The sequence below is a fragment of the Spodoptera frugiperda genome, chromosome 2, assembly GCF_023101765.2.
Source record: "Spodoptera frugiperda isolate SF20-4 chromosome 2, AGI-APGP_CSIRO_Sfru_2.0, whole genome shotgun sequence".
NCBI classification, from domain to species: Eukaryota; Metazoa; Arthropoda; class Insecta; order Lepidoptera; family Noctuidae; genus Spodoptera; species Spodoptera frugiperda.
The window spans coordinates 9,144,980-9,157,482 of NC_064213.1; the positions used below are offsets into that span (position 1 = coordinate 9,144,980).

The following is a 12,503-nucleotide window of genomic DNA, read 5'->3' on the forward strand; positions in this document are numbered from 1 at the left end:
AAACTATATTTTTAAAACGAGTCCCTCATTCAAATATACGTTATTTGGTATAACTATTTTCATATGAACACGTGTTACAGATCTTAAAGTGGAATTAAATTTTGGCCATATGAATCAGTCGAAGAATCAAATTTCGAAGAACTACCCAAATCAAATAGCATCATTAAAATTGAAGATATTGAAATAAAGAATACAGTGTTCATTGTTGATAGCGAATTACAAATATAATCATAATTTTTAAAGTTAATATTACCAAGTGACAGTTCCCTTACGTAGTAAAATATTATATTATTTTTATTTTTGCCGTTTTTAGATGTGTCTGTAAAATCTCGTAAATAAGTATGTTGTTTTACGATCATAGAATGAAACCATAAGTTGTTTGCAGCGAAAAGTAATAAAATACAACGAGTTTATGTGATAAATGAATATAAATGAATACTGCTTAAAGTTGATTCACTTAATACAAACACCAAACTGCATACAAATCAATAAGATGAAAACGTAACACAAAATTTAATTTCTATGAAAATGTTCTCACTTTTTAATTTAATGATAATAAAATCAAATCAAGCTGTAATACGCACCTGTACGAACAAATCCAATAGTTATTGTTTACCACACACGTCACGAGACCAATAAGTTTGCAAGCATGAAGGCCGAAAGTATTATCACATCCAATAAAATTTCACTCGGAACACAATACGCGAACACAGAAATACTGATTGAATAGAAACGAAACGATTTACTTATCAGAAACTACGGAATGTAATGAAAAATTACGGTTCGTATACAATATAAGCGCGCTGTTTTATTTGTTAATTAATTTTTAGAAGGAATTGTTAGTTTTTGAGTAGGAGAGGAGCGCGCGCGCACCGCAGCCGGCGCGTGCGATCAGTCGGAACGGCACGGGAACACGTCACTATAAAGCCGTAGTTTCAATCTTTTTTGTACGCACTCATCCTTTTTAGGGTTCAACGGGACGCGAGAACCGGATTGTGGTAACAAGTTTATGAGACGTGCTACTGCTGACTGTTGATGGATTGTCAAGCACCATTTTTGTTTTCTAGGTTATAAACTTATAATAAATACGTATGCAGTAATTAAGTGAACATGGTAGGTAAGTAGTTCTGTGAAATGCTGTGCTGATAACAATTAATTAAACTTGGGTTCGCTGTCGTACAAATTGGGTAGGATTTGGCTTTGTAAAGACTGTGTTTTAGATACAACTAATATTTTAACCGAACTATCACGTGTCTATTTATTGTTGATTGCTTTAATTTTATTTATAACATTATCTAAAAATATAATGAGTAGATGAAAATGTAAATTAAAACATTATGTATTTTAATTTTATAGCGTGTTCAGAAAAATCTCGACATAAATTACTTTCAATCAAGTTATTAGCTACTGACCTACGGAACCAGTCTTAAATAAAATATATTATGCGATAATACACGGAAGAAAAGGTCAAAATTATTAGAACTAACTTTTTTATTTGTTATTATTTTGTGTGCATGGAAATGTTATTGCATAATCATATAAGTTATTATATTACAAATAACTTTTTAGATTTTATATACTAGTGTGTTCAATATAATAGGTGTTCTATGTAATATGACCTGAAATATACCCAATCGGATAATATACACGGTCTGTAGAATATACCTAAATAAGTAGTGTTTGCATTTCACATATTATTATGCACCCCGCCCACCAGGATAAAGGGTGATAGTATAACCTTGCATTGTATATGAAAGCATAAAATATGATGGCAGCTAAAGATGGATGTAGTAAGGACTGTAGTTCGTGAGGTTCTGAAGATTACACCCACCTTTATGCATGGGATCAACGCGTGTTTTCTATCTATCTACGTACCTTAAAACGGGGTGAATAGAATTCAAGGGGTGAATAGATACAGAAGTGGGGTGAATGTTGGGAAATGTTCTAACACTATTCACCCCATTCCTGTGTCTATTCAGGCGTTTGAATTCTATATTCACCCCGTTTTACCGTATTTAAAGGAGAAATATGAACCTAAAGTACATACTTTTTGCGCAGTAAAAGGTGAAAAATATCAAAGTGAAGTGAAGTAAGCTACGGTTGACTTAAAATCGTTTTGTTTTAAATCGAAGTATTGATGATGGTCAGTTGTTGGCTCGGAACTCATTTGTTTTGTTTCTCATCGCCCATTGTTTAATGCTATTGTGGGAATCTCACCGATTGTTACCGACTTAGTTATCACTTCTCAGTATTTGTATGAGTTAAACATCAATTGATTAAGTTTTGCATTTTTGTGATGTAAGTAGTGTATAAAATATGTGAATATGTGAATTAGATTCTTGATTAACACTTGGTTTTTTATAGAAATATCTTATATATCAATAGTTGAATAGCAACAATTATTGTATACTTTTTAGAGCAATATATTAATTAGGAGCTGCCTCGTTGGCCGAGTAATTGCAAGTGCGACTGCCGCGGTAAGGGGTGTCGGGTTCAATTCCCGGGTCGGGCGAAGTTTTGTTGCAGTTTTTCGAAATTTTCTCAGTAGTAGCATGAAGTCTAGAAATGTACCCGGTATTTGGCAATAGGCTCACCACTTGGGACTTACAACATAAATTGTGAAAAGTGGGTGTACATTGTAGAATAGTATTACGTGCCACAATGTGCACCTCTGCCTAGCCCTTGGGGAATTTAATAGGTAAACTTCTCCACAAATATCAAAAACTTACGTTGATAAAAGATAATCATAAACAAAATGAGTTGACAAACTACTCTATCGTTTGGTAAAAATTGTATTATAATCCGTTCAGTGGTTTTTAAGTTTAGAAGGTTTACAGTCTTAATAGATAGAAAGTCGTAGCAGGAGCCACTATTCTAAGTGGTGATAAGTGACCAATTTGACCGATTATTTACAGATACGCAAAATTAGTTTGTATTTGATTGATAAATGACCATAAGTTATTCTGTTTTCTGTGTCTCTGACCTTGGGCGAGCCATAGCAAATTGACTTAGTAACATAACTTGTTTTTTTATTATTATTAAAACTTGGTAGGTGTGTTATCATATATCATAATATCTAATAAGATGATCCCTGTCAGGTTTGTCTGTCTGTATCATGGCCTGTATAAACACAAACACTGTCGTTTGGAAACCAATGTCAACAAATACTTGGAAAATGATTTTATAATGATTATTTTGGGTACCAGACAGACAGAACTAGGTAATAGACGTGTTTTTACATCATTAGGAATACCATTATACCTAAAATTACTGTATTTTGTGGACACAACCGATGTTACTTTTAGATGATAATAAATCTAACTGCCACACTCAGAGACATATAATGATGACTTAACCTATTCCTTAGTAATGATTTTGTATCGAAAACAATTACTCGAAAATCGAAATCAATTGATAAAATAACCAAACAATAATAACGCAAGGACATATAATAATTATGGAACTTACCTTAAATGCGATTTCCGCGCCATCTACCAATGTGCCTAAATAATTATAATTGAGTGTATATTTTACAGGAAAATAGGTGTGATAGCCACAAGAGCAAACAGTTCACCTTCGTTCGCTATACTGCTAATAAGAAACTAACTGGAGCAAAAACAATTAAAAAAATCAACTCAATGATTTAATTGTTTAACTTTGTTCATGTTGAACCTACGTGTTAACTTTTTGCTAAACTCTCTGACGAGTTACAAAAAAAAAAACCTCAAGGATACGAACTATTGTATAAATAAATATTAATCTGTTCTGTTTATAGAAAAAACTTCAAGATGATTGCACAATATATAAGTTCTAAAACAAGGAAGTAATTTAAAAGAGAATTGTCTTGAAAATCTGATTGATTTGATCTTGGGTTCCATTCCCAGGTTTCGTAAAGTATTGTTTGTTTTCTTAAGATTTCAAGATGACTAGATTTCAGTTTGGAATTGTACCAGGTCACATTCCACTGAATTGAAATTGTAGTCTCATATAATAGGGGGTGAGCCTATTGCCCTATACGGGGCACAATTCCAGACTCCGTGTTAATACTGAGAGATCGAAAATCCGATAAAGCCCAGTCCACTTTGCCCGATGCGGAAATCGAACCCGAGACCCCTTGCCCGACAATCGCAATTGCGACCACTAGTGAGTTCTATTATGTAATAGAGATATTGAAACAAAATACGAAACAAAACGACTAATCAAAATAAATTAACAACTAGACATTTAAAAAACCGTTTATCAAACATCTGATGCAACGACAAGAAGCTCAAATGACAGACTATCCTAAATTCTTCCGCATAACAGAATCAATAATAATTAGTACCGAGAGGACCGCCGGACTCCTTTAGCCAATTGTTCCTCAAATTACATAGACCGGTTATGTTATGACTCATGACAAATATGACTACTCTTCGCCAACCTGTTCTGATGCGATTGCGCAACCAATAATGATCTTTATGATGTTTAATGTTACGTTTGCATATTCATATTGTGAATTAAAATTCAAAGTGATGAGTGAGAGAAATCTAAAGATAATATGCAGGTTGGCAAATAATTTATTATGATTTTCTATGTTAAAATATTTTCAATCGTCTAGAGTTTCTTCGGCCATACTACCTGGCGAGATACTTAGACTAAAGGTACAAATTATCTATGTTATGTGATTATTGATTAATCATACTATTTTTTTTGTTTTTTTAAATACCACACTAGGACTCCTGTGTTGTCGGTGCGTTTACAAAAATACAAGTTCACATACATGAAGCACCCGACAATACCAGACCCGAAACAATAATTTGTGGATAATACAAAGAGTGGTGCCGTGCAGGAATCGAACCCGCTACACGTTGCACGGCAGTCGGTTGACCAGCTAACACGCCAACCGTGCAGTCCATTTATGACAGTTGACATACCAAGTTTGAGAGTTATAAAACAGATGACTTGTTCGTCAACTGACGAGTGTCAAACTCGCGTGTTCATCAATAGCGCAGGTTTCTTTTAATTTTGCATTTATATTAGACCATAATAACCACTCGCGAGTTTGACATTCGCCAGTTGACGAACAAGTCAAACATTATGAAACAACGAGGATCGATTGGCAATCTTTCAATTTTCTATTTAAAAGGAAGTTTAAAAGTATTTTCCGGCTACACTACAAAATGTTCGCTTAATACGTCAACACAGGCTGCATGAAAGCTTTTACTCGTTCCCTGATGTGTTCGTCACACGTCGCGTCGGTCCCATCGATTCCACTTCGGTGCAGCTCGCTCATCCTTTAGCAGCATCAGACTGACTACTGTAGTCTCCACAAACAGCAACTTTTAGGATAAAATATTGTAAAAAAGCATTTGGTAGGTAGAGTAGGTAAGTTAATCTTTTTTGGGAATGTATAGTGCCTTAAAACAGGGGGGTAAATAATACCTATTTATCCTTCCTCTGTCACTATTCACCTCCCCATTCCTATTCACCCCGTTTACCGTTACCTTGGTTTTTCTGACGCTTGGTCCTTTACTATACATGATAAATGGTGAGTATTTATAAATAATTTTGGTGTACACAATATCACGCGTATACTGAATCAGTTTTGAGCCCAAACGGAGGCCGTAGCTATAAGCTGTGCACGCGGCTACTGTAATAAGTTATTTTATAATAAGCCGCGTAAATGTACTTGATTTACTTTTTATTACCATTCTAGCTACTTCCGCGCAGGTTTCACCCGCTCTGCTGGTTTCTATTGGTGATAGCTTGATGTTTTATAAACTATAGCCTTCCCCGATATATGCACTATTCAACACAAAAAGAATTATTCAAATCGGACCAGTAGTTCTGAGATTAGCGCGTTCAAACAAACAAACAAACAATCAAACAGCTTTATAATATTAGTGTAGATATAAAGTTATTGCTTTTATCTAGAGATAGCCTTATATTGAGAGAGGGACTGCATCGTTGGTCGAGTGGTTGCAAGTGCGATCGCCGGACAAGGGCTCTCGGGTTCGATTCCGGGTCGGGCAAAGTAGTAGCACGGACTCTGAATTGTGCCCAGTATATGGCAATAGGCTCAAACCCATGGGATTTATAACACAAATGGTATAAAATGGCTGTACGATGTACAGTAGCAGTCCGGCTACACTACAAAATGTTCGCTTAATACGTCAACACAGGCTGCATGAAATTTGTCGGATCAAATGTAAAACATTTACTCGTACCGTGATGTGTTCGTCACTCAGATCCCCTTGAACACACACAAAAAATTTCATCAAAATCGGTCCAGTCGTTTAAGAGAAGTTCAATGACTTACACACTTACACACTTAAACACAGAAGAATTATATATATAAAGATTGTTTAGCACCCATATTGCATCAAGTTGTAGCACGTCTGTACTGACCCTTTCAAGCAGAGTTTTTGAATGAACATGCTCAATTACCCTCAAGGGATCACGGGATATTCGATCATTTTATCGTCGCGACCACCGACCGCCAGCGTAGGAATCGTGCTCTCCAATTTATGAACTTCACTGGAGATGGACACAATGGGTGGTATCTATTCTGCGTACTTATCTGTATAAATGTAACAATTTTCTTCTAATGTTTTAAACTTTTTGTAGTGCAAAATTCTAACTACTTTCACGCAATCTCACCCGCTGCAAAGCTCTCTCTTTTAACAAAAAGTATTATTTAATTTGAATCAGTAGTTTTGGAGATTAACGCGTTCAATCAATCAATCAAACAAACTCTTTAGCTTCAAATGACCTGAGAGACAGAAGTTTTAGCGTTCTAGATCTGATACTCTGACATGTAATACGTGCACCACAGCACTCAAATGAAATGGATTAAGTGATGTCATCCGATTTACTGCATCCTGAGATGTGCGTGCGTCCCGTGGGTGAGTGCATCTGTCATTATCACACGAATATAGCTAGAAGTTTGAGTTTTTATCAGTTTGTCTTTTTGGCAGCTTGACTATCTCGTTGGTCGAGTGGTCGCCAACTGCGACAGCCGCATAAGGGGTTTCGGGTTCGATGCCCGGGTCGGGCAAATGATTACTGCAATAGCGGCATTCCGTGCCGTAATGTGTACCTCTGCCTACCCCCGACGTTGTGTTTTTTTTATAGTCAGTAGCTAGGAAAAAACCTAGGCACATCAGCTTTCACTTTCATTTCGTTCTATAAATTACTATTAATGTAATGTGACGTCTTTTGATGTGTATAAGTCGGAATAGAGTTCAATGCGAAGCGTCAGGTAAAATTTCTACGTATCAAGTTTATTTTGCCATTAAAAATGCAATATAATAACATACAATTTTACTAGTACATTACCAGCAGATACATCTAGATGATAAAACCACGTCAATTACTTTGTCCAAATGAGGGTTTTTGTATAGGCGTACGAGAGAAAAGATGTAGATATGAAAGTTATTTTATTGAATCTCATTTCCTTTAATTAAACTGTTTTACAGTGAAAATGAATTCAATTGTTAATAGAGCCATCTAGTGGGCACAAAACGAAAACCCTCAGTAGAAGACATAATTGACAATACAATTCAAAGTAAGATGTGTATCCAACCTTCTTCTTCGCTTGAGGAGTCGTCATTTGAAGGGTCATTTGAAGGTTCATCGTGGGTCTGCGACCAACCAGAATCAAAGAGCTTAGTGATTAAGAGGGTTGATATAGCTCCGTTTATGGATCTATTTCTCTTCGCCTTTTCACTTTCGTAAACTGGAGTCAGCCGCACATATGTGAAGTTATTTGTACGGTTCTGTTGCCCTGTAACAAAGTTCATTGACATCGTCACAAACTGAGTCTTGATACAGTCACCAAGTTTGTTGTCATCACGAGTTTATTGTAGATAGAGGGATAGAATCTGAGCTCTTAGTACAAGTTTACTTTACGTTTAAAGTAATCGAAACGAGAGTCCGTTTGGCGCTCTGATTGGCCGGCTCGGATGAACCAACCAATCAGTACCATTTGTAACGAAACTAAGGCTACTGAACATTTTAAACAGGGACCTCCAACTCGCCAAGCGTGAAGATTAGAGAGGAGGCCGATAATTCAATAAAGGGTTGTTCATATGACGTGTTGACAGTTGTTGTCAGTTGATTTATTGCTTGAAATACCTGGAAAAATTAAGGTCTGTCTCACCTCCCATCGTGTGATGTTCAATGTAGCAGTACGTGTAGCCAGTGAGCGCTCCGATTGTTACAGCGGTGCCAGTGATGGCCACAAGGACCAGGGTAACAGTTAGACAGACTTTCCAGCGAGGCTGACTGGAAATATAACGTATGGTGGACAAGTTTAGTTTCACTGTAGTCAAATTAGAACATTAAATTATAGTGGTTACGGCTTATTCTTCTATGTTTAAAGGTGAAAGTCATCTAAAGGAATAACTTGGGATAAACCAAAGTGTCAGGTGCCCCAAAATTTGGTTGGCTTAACCAAAAAACTGGTTTTGTCATTAACAGGTTCTGGAAGATAACTACAAAGCAGTTGCTTCCTTGAAATTATCAATGTGAAACCTATTTTGGCGATGATGATGCAAACTAGCGAAATGTCAGTAGAATGATCGTCACCCGTATAATAAAAATGCATGAATAAGATATTTTTTCGCTTCCGAAATTTTAAACTTTATACTACAACAAATCTAATTATTTCTACTTACTTTTTAAGCGGGTCTGGCATATGGTCAACTTCTAATACGTTGTACCCCAACATGGTAAGAAGTTTGGAAAATTAAAAATAATATTATTGTATTTGTAATTTGTAAATTATTATAAATATCATTCTACGGAGTGAAGTTTAAAAAACTTAATATCATTTTTTTCTGTCAAACTCTCTGGAATTTGCGAGGGCCAGTATTTACTTTACTTCTTTTCTACACATTAACATCACTTTACTTATTTTCTACACAATTTAATAATGTATTAATTTAATATATGTATGTAGTAGGGAAATTGTTTAAATCAAATTCAAATGTCGTGGTGGCCCGGAGGTTTAAGACACCCGCTTCTCGTGTGTGAGAGTGCGGTTTCGAATGCTTTTTTTAAATATGCGAAACCTTCAAAGGACGCCTCTGGCGTTGGCACCTAGCTTTGTGGGGAGCAAGACTAGGGAGTGTGGGATTTTTACCTCACTAAAACGGGTCCGAAACCTACTAACTTTGTGTGACTATTTCCCAGTTATTTATACAATGTGATAGGGGTGAGACTTCTAACCCGTTAAGGCTGAATACTACATCGAATTTTAACGACAAAAGTCCTGGGTCGAAGGGGTCGAATCCCCGCCCCTAAAAATTATGGCCATTTTAATATTTTTTTTACTTTTTTGATATCAAAGGTTGTATGCGTCGTATAAACAAAAAAAAAACGACAAACGGTAGCTAATAATATGTTTGATAATGTTTTGGTGAGAAAAAAAATAATTTGTGAATTATTCTTACCGAAAAAATCACTATGTTCCTATATTTTCAATTAGGGGTTTAACCCCCCATATTACTTTTTTTGTCGATAAAATTAGATGTAGTACTCAGCCTTAACGGGTTAGAAGTCCCACGCCTATCACATTGTATATTTTCTAATGATTATTTAGACATCATTAACTAACGGCGAAGGAAACCTAGGCTTATAATTTCTAATTGTAAGCTCGAAACCGCCAACCCGCATTGAGCAAGCGTAGTGATTAATGCTCAAACCTTCTCCATGCGAGAAGACGGTTTAGTCAGCGGTGCCCACTAATATGCTCTTGATGTGATGATGTAAAAGCATTTAAATTATTTTTAACAATTAATAGAAAACACGGCAATAAGATTCAAAACCGTCGACGTCTTACCTACTTGGGGTATGGCCAAGGAATATAGAAACTAGTTTTTCTATTCCGTGGGCATAACTGACAACGTCTATGTTCATAAGTAACGCAACCTTTCTTTTTCATACTTTTTTTTCTGACAAATACTAATATGTCTTTTTATACTCTGTGTTCTATAATTTTCATATTATTTTCTTTTGATATATCATCATTGATTTATACATAGATTTTTTTGTATTTTATTAATACATTTTTTATATTTTATTTTGTAGCTTTTAAAGCGTTTTTATTAGTGTTCAAGATGTGTTGTGGGGGTGGTGGCGGATGTGGGGGATGCGGGACCTCCATTGGGAATTGGTTATATGTTTTCGAAAAGTAAGATCAATATGTTAATTCTTAGATAACATCTCCTTCACCTACTTGAAGGAGAATAATTATAATAGTGATGATATTAAAATGTGACTCTGAATTATGTTACAGTCCCAATTTCACCCATTAGGTACAACGAGTGGTCGAATATTTGATTAGGACTTTTTATATTGTGCTCATACAAAGTACTTTTGTGCAATAGGCTATAAACATCATAAAACAGTACCTATATTACGCAATAGGCCCACCCCTATTTATGAAAATGGTGAAAATTGGCTGTTTCATTTTATAATATGATGTGCAATATACACCGTTGTCTGCCCCTTTGCAGATTCAAAGGTGTGAGGGATATGTTAAAGAATTATACTTAAGTGAAAATCTGTTGTATTTTTTCAGGTTGGCGTCATTTTGCGCCTTAACAGCAGTGGTTATTTGCCTTATACTGACGCTGTGTATCATGTTGGGGCTTGGTATAGGCCTTGGTTACAACTATTGCTACGTGGACCTGAGGGTTAGGAAACGTAAGTATGAGGCGCCTTTTAAAAAGGCTACTTGTCTTTTTATCTAGAAGCTAAAAAAAAAACTGCCTCGTTGGTCGAGTGGTCGCAATTGTGACGGCCGGACGGCCGGACGAAATATTGCTGGGCTTTTTGACGGATTTTCGAAATTTTCTCAGTAGTAGCACGGAGTCTGGAATTGTGCCCAGTATATGGCAATAGGCTCATCCCCTATTACAAGGGACTTTAATAAAAATGGTGAAAAGTGGGTGTACTTTGAATAGCGGCATTACGTGCCGTAATGTGCCCTTCGGGGATAAAAGGCGTGGCGACATTGCTAAAAATCCAAGGATTTGGAATGAAGGTGCACGGCCGGTACAAAATTGTTACATCAGTCAATAAGTATTGCATTAAAAGTTTAAATAAAACCTTTAACCACCGTGTTTTGTTCTCATATGTACTTTTTTGATAATTCCAGCGAGTTCAGGTTCGGCTAGAAGATCTGGCGAAGAGCTCGATGAGCCCAGTTTGGAGACAGAGGACTTCAGGCGCAGGATGGACACAACTTACCCAGTGTCCCAGAGGACCACCACCTTGCCAACGATTAAGGCCACCATGCAAATACCTCTTAACGGAGAGATTGATCTTGAGGCACTGTTTTCTAAATTAAGGGGACGCAATAGAAACGTCACCTTAGAACTGATCACGTGATTTTTATGATCATCTACCAGTGTTTGCTATGCCAGTTTATTTTTTTTTATAGATTTTCTTTATTTTATTTTTTGTAATTTGCTCTTTGTTTTGTTAAATGATTATATTGTTTTTCTTTTCTAAGTTGTGTTTTTTTGGGTGTGAGCACTTAGTACTAACCATTTTCAATGAAGTTTTAAATATTTGTGGAAATCTCATATTTGTGGTTTTTTTTATGGGATTGTGGCAAACGAGTAGAAAAATCATTTTGATAGTACGCGATCAGTGTGCGACAAAATTATCAATTACTCGATTGCTACAAAAATAGTGCAAAGAAGAATGGGTATTTTATTATTCGGTTTAATAGGAATCATTGTGGTGTCACTGGATAGGTCTTATGATCAGGAAAAATATTTATTAATCGGACTCTTCCCAAATTGTTGTCCAAAAACCACGAGAAGCCTTCAAAGTTAGTATTAAAGATGTTAACCGCAAGTATTATGTAATATTATGTTTGAACATGTGAAAAAACTAATGCAAAAATAACGCTAATGAAAGCCCCTTATAAAAATGATAATATAGATAAACGTTTATCTTGGAATGTTTGCACTACTGTTTCATTTATTAATTCGTTAACAACTCAACATACATTGGTTATGGAAGAACATCACAATTGTGTGATGTAAGCGAAGCCTTGATGAAGGAAGTAGTACTTTTGGACATACCTAGGTCTCCTTTAATACCAGTTGCTAACGATCTATAGTGCCCTAATATGTCAATTATTATGTTATCGGCTTACTCACGTAATGTTTTGACGAGGAACTCGACTAGTTTCAAGCCATGCTAGAGGCTCATATTCATGAGCAGACGCGGCGATTGTCGCGCTGCTAATGGCGACTCGAGTTTCGCACCCATCGCGCCCCTGTCTGGAATCACGCGCACTATACGGCGCGCGCGACGATGTTGGCTCGTTAGACTCGTTCGCTAGGCGGTGGTGGTAGGTCGGCGACTGCGTAGGAGTTGGGTTCGATTCTCGGGTCGACGCAAAAACGGTGTTACATACCGCGCTCACTGTGTCACACTCCAGACCCGCAACATTGTAGGCTGACGACTCGGCTTTCAGGCAGGTGGTAATGCCCAGCCACCGT

General features: G+C 36.5%; 3 protein-coding genes across 6 annotated transcripts in view; 1 reads left to right on the forward strand and 2 right to left on the reverse strand.

The window, feature by feature from the left end:
- The window catches only part of LOC118268807 (glutathione hydrolase 1 proenzyme), a 59,105-nt gene extending 58,352 nt beyond the window's left edge, over nt 1-753 (reverse strand). The window contains exon 1 of the mRNA XM_050701388.1: nt 585-753. The gene's annotated coding sequence lies outside the window, so the exon portion shown is untranslated. The remainder of the gene's footprint in view (nt 1-584) is intronic.
- A 222-nt stretch (nt 754-975) lies between these two features.
- The window catches only part of LOC118278989 (uncharacterized), a 32,525-nt gene continuing 20,997 nt past the window's right edge, over nt 976-12,503 (forward strand). The window contains exons 1-3 of one of the 4 annotated variants that reach the window (XM_050701678.1): nt 976-1,067; nt 10,565-10,689; nt 11,144-11,499. In XM_050701678.1, the coding sequence (XP_050557635.1) occupies nt 1,036-1,067; nt 10,565-10,689; nt 11,144-11,376 (390 nt within the window). In that variant the 5' untranslated portion in view covers nt 976-1,035 and the 3' untranslated portion in view covers nt 11,377-11,499. Of the gene's footprint in view, nt 1,068-9,928; nt 10,175-10,564; nt 10,690-11,143; nt 11,500-12,503 lie in introns of those variants that run through there. The other 3 variants (XM_035598493.2, XM_050701682.1, XM_050701677.1) reach the window with 3 other exon arrangements.
- LOC118268810 (uncharacterized) lies at nt 7,288-8,825 on the reverse strand. The gene is made up of 3 exons (XM_035583483.2): nt 8,658-8,825; nt 8,141-8,265; nt 7,288-7,765 (listed from the first exon to the last, which is right to left on the reverse strand). Exons 1-3 carry the CDS (start codon nt 8,708-8,710, stop codon nt 7,542-7,544), a joined length of 402 nt encoding a protein of 133 aa, XP_035439376.1. The 5' UTR covers nt 8,711-8,825; the 3' UTR covers nt 7,288-7,541.